Here is a 19,030-nt window from a genome sequence, read left to right as displayed (position 1 = left end):
CAGTATGCTTCTATACATGTACAAAGATTTGTATTAAACCATACATTTTTACTGCTACCTAATATTCATAATATTCATGGTCATTACTTGTTTCTCTCACCTGTTACATATCTCTACTTGTTTATGTTGTTTACTTAAAGTGTTGCGAGGAAAGCAACACAACGTGACAATATAATACCACATTCAACACTACACACACTCTTCATGAACTGTATATTGTGTGCTCTAACCATGTGTCTATCACCGCTTTAGATGCCCAATAGGTAAAGTCTGGCACTTTAACGGGGAGCGCTGCACTGAGCTGGTGGCCGTGCCAGTAGACCCCTTCCTTTTCATAAGCTGCTTTTGTGGGCTTCCTGTCTTTTGTTTATGCCGTGATAGCTCTCATGTTATTCATGTACACACAATGTAGACGGACCAGAGAGATGGTGACTTTGGCGTAAGCAAAAGTATTTTCTTCACTGTGTGGATTTGTATGGTACATGTATTTAGCTGTACTATATGTATTCTTATTTCTACACTCGCTATATATATATATATATATATATATATATTTTAAAAAATCTACACACACATTCTGGTTAGAGATAACATTCATTTTGCTTTGAGAGCTGCACTGGTACTGTAGTCTTAATACTAGAGGACTTCAGTGACGTTATCTTGACGCTATAAGCTCACAGCTTGCAGTCGCAGACATCCAGACAGCATCATGCTGACACTGGAACCTACAGAAAACATTTCTGTATAATCTTTTTTTTTTCTTAATATCATTTTGTTTAGACCCGATTGAACATACTCACCTTCTGAAAAAAGTTTTTATTTTTGGGGATTAAATCTTTAAAGTCCCCACCACTCAAATCTTGGTTCTTATTTAACATACACATACAACGCTAATCATTATGCCTTTACTGGTTTATGCTTAAAGATGTATTTCTGTATGGGGGAAACTTTTTATGTTTATTCTTCAGTAAAGCCCATATGACAAGGATCAGAAACTTCCAAATATCCTTCACTAACTATGCTACCACTTAACTAATCCCTCGACACAGTATATGTAAAAACAGCGATAAAGTCCTTACAGTGACAAAGTCGTGTTCAAGCAAAGGTTAAAGTGTCAGTGGCTTTAATTCCCCCTCTGATCCAGTTAGTTCCATGTGAAATTGTGAGAGCAGCTTTTCTGCTTGTCTGGGGATTTGAGGGCTTCATCCCGACAAGGAACCAGTTAACCCACCCACACAGACCTAGATTTGCCATCTCCCATTAACACAGTGTACATCCAAAATGGCAACCTATTCCGTATATAGTACTAATCTAGCTCCTAGACCAGACAGCACCACAAACCGTCAACAATATCAAGTCTTAGAAAATCTAAAGGTTAAAACGTTATTTAGCTTTCCTGTAATCTTATTGTAACTAGTTTATGATTTCTCAGGTCAAAGATAGAGCAATTTTGTCTCAGCAAATCTAATCTATGAAACAATTTTATTTAGACATTTTGAATCTCTTGAGATGCAGCATCTCATTTTCAAGGGTGTCCCCCCCAAAAAAGGTAACACTTTACTTGACACCTAGCGTCATAACCATGTCATAACAGCTGACATAACCTGTCATATGATCATGAAACATATTTAGACCTGTTGTGACATAGTACAAGTCGAATGTTTGGACACCACTACTCATTCAAGGGTGTTTTTTTATTTTAACTATTTTCTACATTGTAGAATAATAGTGAAGACATGAAACCAAAAAAGTGATAAACAAAATCAAAATCAATTTTAAATTTGAGATTCTTCAAAGTAGCCACCCTTTGCCTTGATGACAGCTTTGCACACTCTTGGCATTCTCGCAGCCAGCTTCATGAGCAATGCTTTTCCAACTGTCTTGAAGGAGTTCCCACATATGCTGAGCACTTGTTGGCTGCTTTTCCTTTACTCTGCGGTTCATCTCATCCCAAACGGGTTGCGGTCGGGTGATTTGTGGAGGCCAGGTTATCTGACACAGCACTCCATCACTCTTCTCCATCAAATAGCCCTTACACAGGCTGGAGGTGCATTTTGGGTCATTGTCTTGTTGAAAAACAAATGATAGTCCCACTAAGCCCAAATCAGATGGGAGGGCGTATCGCTGCAGAATGCTGTGGTAGCCATGCTGGTTAAGTGTGCCTTGAATTCTAAATAAATCACTGACAGTGTCACCAGCAAAGCACCATCACACATCCTCCATGCTTCACAGTAGGAACCACAAATCCGGAGATCATCCGTTCACCTACTCCACGTTTCACAAAGACAGATTTCCACCAGTCTAATGTCCATTGCTCGTGTTTCTCAGCCCAAGCAAATCTCTTCCTCTTATTGATGTCCTTTAGTAGTGGTTTCTTTGCAGCAATTCAACCATGAAGGCCTGATTCAGTCTCCTCTCAACAGTTGATGTGTCTGTTACTTGAACAAATTTTGTTGGGCTGCCATTTCTGAGGCTGATAACTCTAATGAATTTATCCTCTGCAGAAAAGGTAACTCTGGGTCTTCCTTTCCTGTGGCGGTCCTCATGAGAGTCAGTTCCATCATAGCGATTGATGTTTTTTGCGACTGCACTTGAAGAAACTTTCAAAGTTGACTGACCTTCATGTCTTAAAGTAATGATGGACTGTTGTTTCCCTTTGCTTATTTGAGCTGTTCTTGCCATAATATGGACTATCTTCTGTATAGCTCCCCGTCCCTTGTCACAACACAACTGATCGGCTCAAATGCATTAAACTTTTACAAGGCACAGCGGTTAATTGAAATGCATTCCAGGTGATTCCTCATGAAGCTGGTTGAGAGAATGACAAGATGTGTAGAAATGCTGTCATCAAGGCAAAGGGTGGCTACTTTGAAGAATCTCAAATATATTTCGATTGGTTTAACAAATGTGTTTTTACTACACAATTCCATATTTATTTAATCACTTTGATGTCTTCACTATTATTCCACAATGTAGAAAACAGTAAAATAAAAATGTTTTTACTTGAATGAGTAGGTGTGGCCAAACTTTTGACTGGTACTATATATTGAGTTATTTTATGGCTGATTATGACATCAACATAAGAGTGCCCAAAGAAAACCCACAAAACCTACCACACAAGGCAAAACATTTTATTACACCATAGCCTACTTGTCCACAGTATTTTTATATATAAAATTTTCTGAAACTGACCATATTAAGTAATCATTGTAATTGCACACACATTAATGTCAGACATGCACCTACCCCGATGCTCTGTTGCTGATGACTGAGATGAATACAAAATCATATTTCAGGAGCAGGACAACACACCCTCTTTTATGATTATGATGGCCATAATGCTTTATGACAGTGTCATGGAGTGCATTTTTCTTAGTCTAAGTGAAACAGGATGGCTATAATGCTTCATGGCAGTGTCATAAAGTGTATTTTCTACAAGTTATTTAAAATATGACTTTAAAAGAATTCATTACAACAACAAAAAATGAGTTAAGAAACAAACTTTCAAATTTAAGGAAACTTCTTGGCAGGAAAAAAAGCATTTGAATAAAATGTGGGTTTTGAAACTTATGTAGGTGTCATAACCAGCCATAAAATAACGCAATATATGTCACAATGTCTAAATATATGACAGGTTATTTTTTATTTCACCTTTATTTAACCAGGTAGGCAAGTTGAGAACAAGTTCTCATTTACAATTGCGACCTGGCCAAGATAAATCAAAGCAGTTCGACACATACAACAACACAGAGTTACACATGGAGTAAAACAAACATACAGTCAATAATACAGTAGAAAAATAAGTCTATATACAATGTGAGCAAATGAGGTGAGATAAGGGAGGTAAAGGCAAAAAAAGACCATGGTGGCTCAGTAAATACAATATAGCAAGTAAAACACTGCAATGGTAGATTTGCAGTGGAAGAATGTGCAGTAATTAGATTAATTTAATCAGTAATTAATTAATTAATTCAATTAATTAATCAGTAATTAATTGCAAATTATAAATATAAATAATGGTTGCAAAGTAAATAAATACAGTAGGGGAAGGGGTAGTTGTTTGGGCTAAATTATAGATGGGCTATGTACAGGTGCAGTAATATGTGAGCTGCTCTGACAGCTGGTGCTTGAAGCTAGTGAGCGAGATAAGTGTTTCCAGTTTCAAAGATTTTTGTAGTTCGTTCCAGTCATTGGCAGCAGAGAACTGGAAGGAGAGGCGGCCAAAGGATGAATTGGCTTTGGGGGTGACCAGAGAGATGCGCGTGCTACTGGTGGGTGCTGCTATGGTGACCAGTGAGCTGAGATAAGGGGGGACTTTACCTAATAGGGTCTTGTAGATGACCTGGAGCCAGTGGGTTTGGCGACGATTATGAAGCGAGGGCCAGCCAAAGAGTGTGTACAGGTCGCAGTGGTGGGTAGTATATGGGGCTTTGGTGACAAAACGGATGGCACTGTGATAGACTGCATCCAATTTATTGAGTAGGGTATTGGAGGCTATTTTGTAAATGACATCGCCGAAGTCGAGGATCGGTAGGATGGTCAGTTTTACGAGGGTATGTTTGGCAGCATAAGTGAAGGATGCTTTGTTGCGAAATAGGAACCCAATTCTAGATTTAACTTTGGATTGGAGATGTTTGATGTGACCAGAGTAGTGATGCCGGACAGGCGGGCAGCGATCGGTTGAAGAGAATGCATTTAGTTTTACTTGTATTTAAGAGCAGTTGGAGGCCACGTAAGGAGAGTTGTATGGCATTGAAGCTCATCTGGAGGGTTGTTAACACAGTGTCCAAAGAAGGGCCAGAAGTATACAGAATGGTGTCGTCTGCGTAGAGGTGGATCAGATACTCATCAGCAGCAAGAGCGACATCATTGATGTATACAGAGAAGAGAGTCGGCCCAAGAATTGAACCCTGTGGCATCCCCACAGAGACTGCCAGAGGCCCGGACAACAGGCCCTCCGATTTGACACACTGAACTCTATCAGAGATGTAGTTGGTGAACCAGGCGAGGCAATCATTCGAGAAACCAAGGCTACCGAGTCGAAAGCCTTGGCCAGGTCAATGAATACGGCTGCACAGTATTGTTTCTTATCGATTAAGATATCGTTTAGGACCTTGAGCGTGGCTGAGGCGCACCCATGACCAGCTCTGAAACCAGATTGCATAGCAGAGACAAGTTATGTCATTATGACATGGTTATGACCATGTCATAATGTGTTATGATGCTAGGTGTCAAGTATAGTGTTACCCTACAACTAATAAAAAATACTGCTACAACTACAAATAAAACAATACTAAGTACCTATAATATACAGTGGAAGTCGGAAGTTTACATACACTTAGGTTGGAGTCATTAAAACTCATTTTTTAACCACTCCATAAATTTCTTGTTAACAAACTACAGTTTTGGCAAGTCGGTTATGTGCCTGACAAGTAATTTTTCCAACAATTGTTTACAGATTATTTCACTTATAATTCACTGTGTCACAATTCCAGTGGGTCAGAAGTTTACATACACTAAGTTGACTGTGCCTTTAAACAGCTTGGAAAATTCCAGAAAATGTCATGGCCTTAGAAGCTTCTGATAAATTATGTCAATTAGCCTGAGTCAATTGGAGGTGTACCTGTGGATGTATTTCAAGGCCTACCTTCAAACTTGATGCCTCTTTGCTTGGCATCTTGGGAAAATCAAAAGAACTCAGCCAAGACCTCAAAAAAAATGTGTAGACCTCCACAAGTCTGGTTCATCCTTGGGAGCAATTTCCAAATGTCTGAAGGTACCATGTTCATCTGTACAAACAATAGTACGCAAGTATAAACACCATGGGACCACGCAGCCGTCATACCGCTCAGGAAGGAGACGCGTTGTCTCCTAGAGATGAACATACTTTTGGGCGAAAAGTGCAAATCAAACCCAGAGCAGCAGCAAAGGACCTTGTGAAGATGCTGGAGGAAACAGGTACAAAAGTATCTATATCCACAGTAAAACGAGTCCTATATCGACATAACTTGAAAGGCCTCTCAGCAAAGAAGAAGCCACTGCTCCAAAACTGCCATAAAAAAGCCAGACTACGGTTTGTAACTGCTCATGGGGACAAAGATCATACTTTTTGGCCATAATGACCCTCGTTATGTTTGAAGGAAAAAGGGGAAGGATTGCAAACTGAAGAACATCATCCCAACCGTGAAGCACAGGGGTGGCAGCATCATGTTGTGGGGGTGTTTTGCTGCAGGAGGGACTGGAAGGAAAATTATGTGGATATATTGAAGCAACATGTCAAGACATCAGTTAGGAAGTTAAAGCTTGGTCGCAAATGATTCTTCCAAATGGACAATGACCCCAAGCATACTTTCAAAGTCAAGGTATTGGAGTGGCCATCACAAAGCCCTGAACTCAATCCTATAGAAAATGTGTGGGCAGAACTGAAAAAGCGTGTGCGAGCAAGGAGGCCTACAAACCTGACTCAGTTACACCAGCTCTGTCAGGAGAAATGGGCCAAAATTCACCAAACTTGTTGTGGGAAGCTTGTGGAAGGCTACCTGAAACGTTTGACCCAAGTTCAACAATTTAAAGGCAATGCTACCAAATATTAATTGGGTGTATGTAAACTTCTGACCCACTGGGAATGTGATGAAAGAAATCAAAATTTAAATAAATCACTCTACTATTATCCTGACATATTGAATTGTGAAAATCTGAGTTTAAATGTATTTGGCAGAGGTATATGTAACCTTCCTACTTCAACAGTATACATATCTACAAATATCTTAATGGAGATGTTTCTATTAGTTATAAACAAACAGTTAACATTTGAAGAGCTTTCTTAAATTCACTCATTTTATTGCCTTGATTTCTATAGGTAAATTATTCCAGTCAGTTGCGCCTTTGTATCTGAAAGATCTTACTCCAACCTTGTGATGTACCCTTGGAATGTGGAATTGCTGCTGTTGTCGAAAGGAGTAGTGCGAGTCTTGTGAAGTTAGGTGTTCCTTAATATATACAAGGAAATTTAAGTTGATACACTTAAAAAATAAATTGGTACCAATGCAGTCATCTCCTGTTTGGGAGATGAACAGACAATTTAGTTATTCATACATTGTGCAATGTGTCTTATAAACGGCATCCAAGAATGAATCCGCAAAGATTGTTATAAATGACATCTAATTCGTAAAGTAAGGTCTCGGTTGTGTTTTGATAGACGTCACCATAGTAACCCATCTGCTGCTTCCTATCCTAGACTAAGGTCTTTTTAATGGATACAATAAAACTATTCTTACAGCAGATCTGTATAGTAACTCAAGCTTATGCCTTCCAAAAGATAATTCAGCATCTATCCTCAAAGCCATATATTTCTAACTATCAACAGTTTCAAGCGGTGTTCCGTCACATTTTGAAATTGCCTGCTGTGGAGTTTATTATTTGGCATGTACTAAACAGCATATAGGACTTTGTTTGATTTAAAACCAAAGTGTTAATATCATCTTGGAGTGTTGCTTGGATCTGCAAAATATTTTAACCTGATGTATAGAGAGCTCTGTAATAGCATATATGTGAACATGTGTATTCTGACAAATGAGGCAATTCAATTATGAAAAGAAGGGTTGCCAATACTGAGTCTTGAGGTACATACGAGTCCAAGAAGTTGTGATGTGTCTTATGAAAACAAAGACACGCATGGAACCAGTTAAATTTTTTTTGTTGTGAAACCAATGTTTATTCTATTAATAAGATAGAATAATCAAATGCTTTAAAAATAAGTGTTTTATTTATTTTTTAAATGGCACCAGTTAGTTTGCCTTGGTCAGATGAACAAGGTATTTCATTAGTATGTTTCACTAATGCTGTAGTTGTAGAATGGTTGGGTCTAAAGCCAGATTGAAATTAAATGTATCTAGTACTGATACATTAGGGAATGTATTAATTTCTCAAAGACGGTTGCTATTGAACAGCAATTTAGGCCTACAATCAGGATATATTTGAAAATGATTGGTAAAGTAAAGTACTTTGTTTTTGCCAAGAGGATACTGCACCATATTTAACTCAGTGTCATTCCATCTCACAGGTCTTTATAATGTACACTAGAACCTCCTGACTAATACTTTACAGAAAAACCTCGTTGCGCTTCTCCCCATGTGACTTTGCCCCTTGGGATTATGTATAGTGGCAATTGTTTTATTTTTTGCTACCTCATTTGCTCCTTTTGTCTCAATATCAGTTTTGTTATTATTTTGTAGATACCCAGAAAAGTATACATCTTCCAGGCCTGACGAATTAAGTACACCGAGTGTTGAATGACAACACCACGTATTGAGGTAAGGACTTGTTAGGTCATTTGTTTTCTCTGGACAACTTTTGGACTTTTATTTTACCTCCATTTCTGACCCAGACAGAGAATGTCAAGGTATCAAATTACATTAATCGCAACAAAAAAGCAAATCAAACCATGACATAATTATTATTCAAACTGGTCCATTATATTTTTGCTAGTTTCCGGGTGGAGCTCAAACTGATTTAGAGCGGAGTGCATTTCTACAAGACAGTAAGCCGGACAGAGACAAACACTTCACACAGACAAACTAAACCTACCAAAGGGAAGGCTTATCGCATGTTATTCACCTCTTGGAGTAGAGGCGGATTCTCAAGCCTGTTAATGAGCAGAAGCCGTTGTTGCTTTCAGAATGTAGGCTTTGTCGGTAGTCTGGCTTTGTGATTAGTCTGGCCTTCTTTGATCCTCTTTCCGGGCCAGTGTTATTTTGTTGTTGAGGAACTGGGTCAAATTGAATTAAGAGTTAAATGAAAGGAAACAGAATGCAGAATTCAGTTTGGCTAACTTTCATTCAAAAGATAATACAATTCAAAGCATCAGATTTGGGATTATACAGTATGCCAGTTAGATTAATGATATACATTTTAGCTTGCATGCACTGTACACAGTCTTTGTGAAAGGTAACACTGGAATCTGTTTCTCTTTTTTAGACTTGGCAACTGCAGAAAAGACACGGGAATGTTAATAAACGACAGCTAATCGCAGATGCAGATCACGGACGATGTTGTGATTGCAGAAAGACATTGACCTGTTGGCTACTGATGGACAGACAGGCACTCAGCCAGACAACCCCTTCATTTGACCTTTCCAAAGCCTGTGTTTTACCAGAAAGGATACTCCCATTTTCTGTCAAACAGACATTCAGGCGAACTCTGTGGACAGCCGTACTCGATCATTGTCATTTGTTCACTGATGACTCGGGAACGACAGATGAATGTCAAACGGATGTGGTCATTTTGCTATGGCATCCCAGGACAGCTAACCGCTTTTATACATATATGTGCTGACATTTATTTTAGTAGTGAAAGTGTTAATGTAAAATGCCAGATAAAGTTACAAGAAATGTTTTCCTCATAATGAGGTACTTATGTTGCAACGTTGTATAGGGAATAACACATACTGTACACCTGTGTGGGTGATGTATCATTAACATCTGTCTCTGTAATAATGTAATGGTGTTTCCTCGGTGTTGTAAAAACTACTGTTCTGTACACGTCGGGGAAATGAATTGCTCACCATCTTCAATAGGGCTTTTTTAAAACTATTTCCTCACAGAACGATCTGTATTTTTTGTTGCTGTAGCATTGAGTAACAGAACGTAAAACACGAGGAGCAATATCAGTTGAGTGAAAGAAGTGTTTATTTCAACAGTTAGAGATCAGCATTAGAAAAAAAAAGTGACAGTGAAAAGGCAGTATTTGAGGAATGATTGTAACGCGTGGAGAGACACACAGAGCATATCGAAGCCAGTCAGTAATTGGTTGTACATTACAAGAGATATTCCAGGAGACCACACAGTACAGTAGTATACTCTGGTGTTCAAAGTCATAAATAAATACTTAGATCTAAACTGAAGAAGACATGGCTCAGACACGAGCGCGTAGATCTCATGCATTCAAACAACCACGACGTCGCCTTTTCGCTTGTGCAGAGCGTCAAAGGGAATGAGAAGCAGCGCTAGAAAACAACCTCCAGACTAACAAATCAGCCTTACCTGAAGAGAGTAGTTCTAGTCTCACAAGAGATTGTCTCTAAAACACACAGTACTGTACATGACAAAGGCTGCCCTTCTCCTTGTAGCTTTTGTTTGGAGGAATTATTGCTTCATTTTAAAGTCGTTTTTTCTTTTTTTTCAAGAAACATGAGTCATGTGCCCAAACCCTTTGATTTTAGAGTAGAAAGATTTCTTTTGAAAATAAATGTGTACATTCCTGTAGAAACATTACTCTCTTTGTATCATACACTTATATAAAATATTCTGTACGTAAGTGTCTATTGCAATATGAGATGATATATGCAGGAGAGGGAAGACTAGCTGACTACTGTATCTGAGCTTGAGGTCTTCTTGACCCCTCCAACTTCATTCCTCCATTCAGTTCGGCTCCCATACACACATTTGGTCCAACAGTATGACTTGAATGTTATTTTGAAATCCTAGAGTATCTGAAGATTTGTATGGTTCACTTCTGGTAATTCACATCGTAAATTAAATTTGATTAGCACAATATTTGGAATATCATAGCCTTGTGTGGACAACATGAAACAATGCATTTCAATTTCAACCATGTGGCTTTAGGAATGAATGGTTGGGGAACGTGAAAATATCTTTCTTTAGCTTTCTTTCGTTCTTTCTCTCATCAGCATACCTAAATCACACATATAAACAAAAAGTAAAGACTGAAGGAACAAAATCGACTCAAATTACAATCCGTCTGAAAGCCAGAGGTATTTTTTTTTTTTACAGTATTATCAAATATAATCATTTGAAATGAATGTGAATTGATGTGCAGTTACTGAAAATAATCCTTAGAAGAACCTGACGCTCAAGTATAACTGCCTCACATGAGAGAACAGCGAGATCATCATCATCATCACCCCGCCGCCACCACCACCCCCAGAATGCGTTGAAGCCCATTTCCACCCATGGATCAAACATCTCTTTTGTGCAAGTATTGTCCTGTAATAACTACACAAACAGAAAGTATTGGTTTACGTGAGATCCTCAAAAAGCTGTTATTAAGACTGCAGAGAGACAAAACGATGAGACGTCAGGTTAAACCACCAACACAGTAATAAACATCTACGATTTAATAGTCTTAAAACTCTTATTTGGAGGCGCAGCTTTGAAAACAGTCCCTACTTTCAGCAAATGACCCTGTTAAAGTAGTTTTTAATTTTTTTTATAAGGCCTCGTAGTTAAAGTAACAGGAATATTAAAGAAAAACATCACGTTTGCTCAAGAAACAAAACTAGATGTAATTAGTGTCCGATTACTCTGCATAGGTTCACTGCAAATTCCCCTGCTCCCACCAACAAATAATAATCAACAAGAGAATTGAAAGCCGGCAAGACCAACATGAAGGAGAAAAAAAAAGGACAATGAACAAAAAGCAGTTCACTTATGACTTGAGTACCTCCAGTCAAAACATGGTACAGTATGCTTGAATGCCCGCCGTGTTAGGTACAGTAGCTAAATGCATTCTTCCCTTTGCTGTAGTGAGATAGAGGCCTGTGGTTTGGGACAGGGTGGAAGTTTCCCCTAGGTACAGATCTATGATCAGCTTCCCCAATCCTAACCATTAGTGGGGGAAATGAAAAACTGACCCAGGATCAGTAACTAGGGGGAAACTCACCCTACACCTTTTACTTGAGGAGGCTCTGCAGCATGGCTGTGGCGTAGGTGGGGCGGGCCTGTCGGCTCTCGATAGCGCTCCGGAGGTACTGGATGCCCCCGCAGCGCTCCCAGATCTCCTCAAACTGCCGGGGCAGGATCTCAGCTCCCCTCTTCCTTGTCAGGCCTGTTTCCTCCAGGCTCAGTTCACACATCTCCATGTCATCTTTCCCTACAGACACACAGAGAAAACAGCAATACAATAGTTTTATGAGGCAGTAACCGTATGAATAGAACAGACAGGCACATGCACGCACACAAAGACCCCGCCCCCCCCCAACTCCCCCATGGGTCAGGTTGCTGACTGACCTGCCACCAGCAGGATGGGTTGCTTGTCCGGATGCAGCTCCATCTGCCTGGCGATCCAGGGCCCGTCAAAGTGGGCGTACCACCAGCCCTTCTTCTTGTTCTGGGGGTCCTTGTACTGGTCCCCGGGCCGGATGAAGGGGATGCGGAAGTAGCGCTGCTGCCTGTTCATGGCCACCTCATGCTGCCTGGCTGGGATGGGCGGGGCTGGGTTCGCCTGGGCTGTTGGGGAAGGAGTTAGAGAGGCTAATGATGCTGGCTGATTGCAATGGCAACAGAAACCAATAGGGATGGGAAGGAACAGGAAGAACCAATAGGGATGCTGGGACTGCGTTGCTGCTAGAGCTGGGGGGGGTCAGTATTAGCAGAGAGCAAATCAGAGTGACAAGCGGCATGTCAAATGTTTGTTACAGAGCCTGCTCGTATCAAAACATAAAGGACATACATTTGGATATTCTACGCAAAATGGAGCATAAATAAATAAGGGAATACATAGGCCAAGTGATTGAAAGGGGTGGGAGGCTCTATGGAGAAAAGGCCCAGGGAAAGACGGGGTGTGCAGTAGCCTCAGTCCTGTTGACAGGCATGGTACAGTACATATTTTCCTTTAGTTTAGAGCAACCTCTCCCTGATGAATTCACTGCCACCAAACAAAACGGATCCATTACTAAAAGGTGAGAAAGCTGAAAAGGTTGTGCCGTTAACTATGAGGATGACACTTTGAATCCAACACCATTGCGGTACTATTAACTAGAGACAAACAATGGCCGCCCACTCATTCCCAACACCTTTCAGAGAGTCCTTCCCTCGTATAAACAGTTGATTTTGTCCAGAGAGAAAGCTTGCAAAAGCTGCAAACTCCTTGAGACGCACTATATGAATACTTTGTTGCAAGGATGCCCGTCTATTTGTACGGCCAGCTACTCATTGTCTGATGCACTTCAGTGAATGAGAGGGTCTGAACTGACAGGAAAATGAGAGAATATACAGTAGATGTGCACCCAACAATCTCCAAGGTATAAGTACGTGTTGTGTAGCAACTCCCCTGCTTTCTGCTCCAATGAGGAGTCAACTGCTAGGTTTCTCTTCCAATCAGCAGGCAGACGTGTTACGCTGTCATACTCCCCCCAAAAACGATGAGACAGAAACCCACAGTTTCCCAAATGGCACCCTATCTCCTTTATAGTGCTCTACATTTACGTAATTTAGCAGACGCTCTTATCCAGAGCAATTAGGGTTAAGTGCCTTGCTCAAGTGCACAGACAGATTTCTTTACCTAGTCGGCTCAGGGATTAGAAACCAGCGACCTTTCGGGCTGCTGGCCCAAAAGTAGTGCACCATCTACGGAATAAGGTCCAATTTGGGAGGCGGGCACACATCCATCCAAACACCAGTTAGCCTAAGTGCCCTGAATGATTTCAGCTCCAATTGTCAGCGTAGCCACATAACATGTGCAGCAACATCAATAAGAGCAGCCATAGGAACCCTTTGAAATCTCTTTGCGCCCATCCTCATTCTCTATCAGCTCGTGTTCGACATTTGAAAACACCATCCAAGTAAAAACACTGCCGTGTAAAAAAAACGAGAAGTGTGTAGTATCTCATACAACAGCCTACACTTGCAAAGAATTCCAGGTGCACTTCGCGAACACCCCTTAATAATCTTCTGTTATAAAATAACATGCACACCAAAGACGATTACAGTTAGAAAGAAAACAGCTGCTGTAAGATTCCTCACGCCATCACCAAGGTTACGTCCAAAATGGCACCCCATTTCCTATACAGTGCACTGCTGTTGACCAGAGCCTTATCCCAAAACAGAAACCCTTCCACACAGACGAGTAATGACCACCACACACACACACACAGCACTCCCCTCCATTTCCCCATGGTTAATAGAGGACTTAGCACTGGGCTGAGGTTAGTGGTGCTACTACATCAAGGAGAACCACTTACGTGCTTGTCTCACATGAGGTGCAAGATCTGAAAGTAAACATGCCAGGTTACACTTACAAACACACGCAGTATGACACAAGTATTAAACACAATCAACATGCAAGACAATATAATGGAACAACAAATTAACTTCCAAGAAAAGACGAGGCTATTTTGAGCCGATCACTAATATCAATGCCTCTTCTTCATAGATATTAATGATAGCGCCATTACCATGCCTTTACATGCGTTTACTGTAGCCATGGCCTAAATGGATGAGACCATAGGCATGGACGTACAGGGAAGGCCATTCTACTGTACATGGTCATTCACAAGCAAAATCATTAGATTGTAGGTTACATTATGCTTGGAGCCTGAAAATATGAGAGCTCTCCTCAGCCTCTGGCTTGTTAATGTGTCAGAGAGCAGTAGGCATAGCTGGTACTGTGCTGTGTGACACTATGGGATCTATTTTAATAAAGCTAACGCAATGGTAAATCTAAGCGCTGGCGGTAGTGCTATAGGTCCAGGCGACATTGTGTTTGTTGTTGCTATTTTCACAGCCGTTATTATGAGCGCAATAGCTGGCGGTGGCGGGAAAAGGCTGGGTTTTGATGAATAAACAAGTTGTGGTTGTGACGAGGGCTCGGCTACTCACTAGCCAATCATGGCGTTCCATGCCTTAATACCGCATGCGCTATGGATAGGCTACTTGGCTAATGCATGGCCAGGATAAGATTAACACCAGATGCATTGCTGTTGAACCAGCTTTTGTTATAATAGGGTAAGGGTAGCCTACTAAGGGTTTGTTTTTTAATTAAACAAAAACGGAAAATAACAAAATGTTTCTAAATACTAATGTCACCGGATTATCTTACCTCTCGTTCCATGATGGGCAATTTGTCTACATGGAGGGGTTTTATGCACATCCAAAATAATAACAGGCGCTGGCTAAAATAATGTAATAGCCTACATAGATAAAAAATAAGGGATGTCCACTCAGTTTTGCTGCTGCCAAACTTGATCTTTGAATAAAGCTTTGATGATAAAGATTTATTTCTAAGAAGTCTCACAATCCAAACCATTTATCGATAGTCTTGACTACTTAACGAAAGCATTGGACATTACACAAAAAAAACTGCTTTCATTTAGAGGGGAGGACATGTCTGGTTTTTAATAAAATGAAACAAAATGGGGGAAAAAAAGTTTCTAAAAAGGAGATTCACGGGCACAAAGCACATCTCTTGCTCCATGTGTATATGGGTACTATGCATCATGGCTGGACAGGCTGAGCTTCTGCTGTCAAAATCCATGCCATATCCAACCGCATTACCGCTAAGAGCAGCTTTCGGTTGGTCTTAAAATATCCCCACCAGCGCATACTGAAAACAACATTGGCGCACGTTTTTAAGGACACAGATCAGATATTGCTACCCCTCCAACCTCAGCGCAAGCGAGCTCATATAAGACAGGTAAATTACCAATCCTGGCGCTAGGGTTCGAAAATAGAAGAGCGTCGGGATTTAACAGGTCGAAATCGCAAACAAGCACGCGATTGACAATAGCGCTGTCTTAACGCCAGACGAAAATAGAACCCTAAGTGAGAGGAGGAGAGGTGGGGGCTGGGCATAGCTACAGATATATGTAATTCTATGGGGGCTGTGTACGTGGTATGTAGTCCAAGCAGTTGTCTAACAAACAGCACATACAAAGTGGATCTGCAATCTGCCAAACAGGAAAAATAGCTGTTTGTTGTCATGGCGACTCCACGTTTTGTACATGGAAAGGACCCATTTGTGGTTCACAGAGCGAGACAGCATGGGGTTCAATGGAGAACAATAAGAGAGAAGGTCAGGCTGGAGGATGAGAGCAGCCACCAACAGGATGTGTCCCAAATGGCACCATATTCCCTAGATAGTGCACTACTTTTGAACACGGCCCACATGGGTCCGGTCAAAAGTAGTGCACTGTGTAGAGAATAGGACGCCATTTGAGATGCAACCACAGTATGAGTATTGCAGTAGAATATATCAGTAGGGGACTAGAGGTCTGATACTGGGAGCAGAATATAAAAAAATGTATGCTTCCAAATCACGACTATCACAGCATGGAAAGAGACCCATAATAAGACGCCTACATTGATGTTGTACTGTATAACACTGTCTGAAAGACCCTGTGGGTTGGGGACGCGGTGGCCTGTGGGGTCCCTTACCGTAGTCGGTGACTGATTTGGGGGCCCTCTGCTCAGTGTTGCCGGTGTCGTTGCCACGCTTCTTGTTCTTTGACTTCCAGGCGTGGTAGACCTTCAGCCGGCGGTGGAACTCCTCTCGGCAGGCAGCCAGCAACTCAATATCTGTGGGTGGAGAGGGAGGGGGGGGGGGAAAGAGGTATTAGAGCATGGCAAGTTCTAAAGTCTACCAGCACCACAAAGGACAGAGCTACACAGAGATGGAGGACTACCAACAGAGAGACGATAGCTACAGCTAAAAGACTTTCATTACTTCCACAACAATTCAAAAGACATAAAATAATAAAAAGACAAGACAGCATGATGGGTTTGTCTTTCTATGTCTTCATAAAATTCTAAAACAATTGCTACTAGGGTTAAAATGCATTTAAACTGTCATCAGCATACCCGCTAAGTGCCTTGGCAAAGTTGAATTCACAAAGATGGCTCCCTACCTACCAGATAAATGAGTTATTTCACTGTCAAAAAGGTCTCCCTGTAATGGGCACACTACTTAATATCAGCATGCTTGATTGTTTTGTGAATACTTTCAATACAAATGCGTCAGCAACCCCAGATACCCCATTGTTGGGCATTTTTGGTAGCACATAAGACACAGGGCTTGGGGAGCAGCGAATGAATGAGTCTGCGTCCAAAATTAAAGCCTATTCCAGGGTTCCCCAATAGGGCCGGGGGTGACTTAACTTCACCCCCCCTCCCCAATTATTATCATTTTTTATGTCATAGTTGTTGGACATAAGACTAAAATCCCCAGGAAATCAGCGTAGTGTTTTTAATTTAGGGAATCTGTTTGAATATTCAAGCGCGTAAATCAATAATCAAGGTTTGAAATTATTATGTTTTGGTCAAATACCATATCCGTTTTGGCTTCTTATGGTCAATTTGCAGTATACAAATTATTTATAACCATCTGCTCAACTACAAAAAAATGGCCCGCGGATGAATGTAATGGAGGATCCCTGCCCTACATAGAGCACAACATTTGACTACTGGTACCCCACTGTTCTACTAAATGATAGAAGAATGACTTTCATGTACAAGGAAGTGATCAAATAATAACGTAGGCATTAATAAATAACCATAGAGCAAGTTAAAGCTGTAAAATCACAATTCACTTATAGACCGAAGCCAACCAGGCTCAGAAAACAGTTTGACAGTTCAATATTGCATAAGGTTCGTTAGGAGCGACAGTCTCTCAGCAAAATGTCCCAGTCAAGATTCTTAACGTAAAAATGTCAGAGTCAAGTTTCTAAATGAGCTTCAACCAAACATTCAACATGGCTGAGTTTCTTACCACAGGATGTGTTAATGGCGTCCCTCAGTTCAGCATACTTCCACTTGCTGAGCTCGTACTTCTTGGTTCCAGCAGCAGCAGCTTTGGTGGCCTGAACCTGTGGGCCTCTGGCAGCACAGAAACAATCAAGACAGTGGGATTACAACCAAAACCAGAGCAGGCTCTGGGGTGAAGTTTCCCCCTAGGTACAGATGTAGGATCGGCATACCCTCCCCCAATCCTTAACCATCGGTGGGAAAAATTATAAACTGACCCAAGATCAGCGTCTAGGGGCAACTTCACCCGACACCAGCGGAGCAAGAATGACAGGATCCATAACGAGAGAGATCAAAGGTCATAATCACATGATGACATATTGCGATTTTCATTGGAGGAGTTGGGAGCAGGATGATGTGGGGTGAAATGTGAAGTTTGTCAGGTGAACTGCAGCTAGACAAGAGAAATTTAACAACCCCACACCAGTAACACAGACTATTCACAACCCAACTGTATGGAGCTGGAACGGTTCATAGGACCAGGAGCCTATCACCTGTTTCTGTAGCGTGAGGCAGCTCGATGTGCAACTACTCCTCCTGGACAGGATGTTAGTCTATCACAGGGCCTCGCCCATAATTTTTTTCCTTAATGCGGAGTGCCAAACAGACACACATCGGGTCCCATGTTTACAGTCTTTGGTATAACTCGGCTGGGAATCGAACTCCTAACCTTCCAATCTCAGGCAGAACACTAACCACAAGGCCACTGAATTGGTCATGGAGCTGCTCCAGTACTGCTTTATTCTGTTGAACAGCCATTTAGCACTGTATGGGACGGTTTTCCTGACACAGATTAAGGACTAGGCTTAATCCGTGTCGGGGAAATTGGCCCTGTGTCGTTCAACTCTCCAGCTGTGTGGCTGTTTCTTGCTAGTCTGATCTCTCGTCGTCTCCTCCTCCTCCTGCTAACTGCTGACAGGGCTAATTACATCCTGGCTGGGATTTGCCCCTTTTAGACTCTCTGGATCTGAGGCTGGAGCGGGCCCTGGGCCACGCTCTAATCCTATTGGCTGACTGAGCCACTGAGCCTCTCCAACCAGGGGAGCGTGCCTCGCACCGTTGGCGGCTATTCCGGGTACCCAGAAGCACGCAGCCCCATCGACCTTGGGCCAGCAGGCCGGGGCACCTTCTGATCCCACTTCCTGTGGCCATGTGTCGCAATGGGGCGTAGTGGGAGGCGGCTTGAACCAATTAGTAAACAGACAACGTAACAGTGCTTGCTGGGTGTGTAGTCGAAGGGCTCCAGCAGACATCTCTCATTCAGTCATTCTGACGGCTGGCCACATGGCGTCAGCTAATTGGGATCCCAATAAAGAAGAGCTCTACTACAGTGCAACATCAGCGGGCCAGGAATCAGGATGTGGATGACTTATATAATGTGTGAGTAACTATAATAGTTGGAACAAACATATGACGAGGCCCCGTTGTAGAAGAGTGAGTCTCACCATTATTTACTTACCAGTAGCAAAAGCTAGCTAAAGTTAAGTGATTGTCTG

General features: G+C 41.6%; 2 protein-coding genes across 8 annotated transcripts in view; one reads left to right on the top strand and one right to left on the bottom strand.

The window, feature by feature from the left end:
* The window catches only part of LOC129824951 (interphotoreceptor matrix proteoglycan 2-like), a 36,581-nt gene extending 25,973 nt beyond the window's left edge, over positions 1-10,608 (top strand). The window contains exons 14-15 of the mRNA XM_055884537.1: positions 8,235-8,312; positions 8,977-10,608. Coding sequence (XP_055740512.1) covers positions 8,235-8,295 — 61 coding nt within the window. The 3' untranslated portion in view covers positions 8,296-8,312; positions 8,977-10,608. The remainder of the gene's footprint in view (positions 1-8,234; positions 8,313-8,976) is intronic.
* The window catches only part of myo6a (myosin VIa), a 90,070-nt gene continuing 80,708 nt past the window's right edge, over positions 9,669-19,030 (bottom strand). For 5 of the 7 annotated variants that reach the window (XM_055884540.1, XM_055884541.1, XM_055884538.1 and 2 more), the window contains 5 exons: positions 17,500-17,606; positions 16,170-16,310; positions 13,979-14,005; positions 12,027-12,245; positions 9,669-11,889 (listed from right to left, as the gene is read on the bottom strand). In XM_055884540.1, coding sequence (XP_055740515.1) covers positions 11,690-11,889; positions 12,027-12,245; positions 13,979-14,005; positions 16,170-16,310; positions 17,500-17,606 — 694 coding nt within the window. In that variant the 3' untranslated portion in view covers positions 9,669-11,689. The remainder of the gene's footprint in view (positions 11,890-12,026; positions 12,246-13,978; positions 14,006-16,169; positions 16,311-17,499; positions 17,607-19,030) is intronic. The other 2 variants (XM_055884539.1, XM_055884544.1) reach the window with 1 other exon arrangement.

This window comes from Salvelinus fontinalis, chromosome 27, assembly GCF_029448725.1.
Source record: "Salvelinus fontinalis isolate EN_2023a chromosome 27, ASM2944872v1, whole genome shotgun sequence".
NCBI lineage: Eukaryota > Metazoa > Chordata > Actinopteri > Salmoniformes > Salmonidae > Salvelinus > Salvelinus fontinalis.
This window is presented reverse-complemented; position numbering and strand designations above follow the sequence as displayed.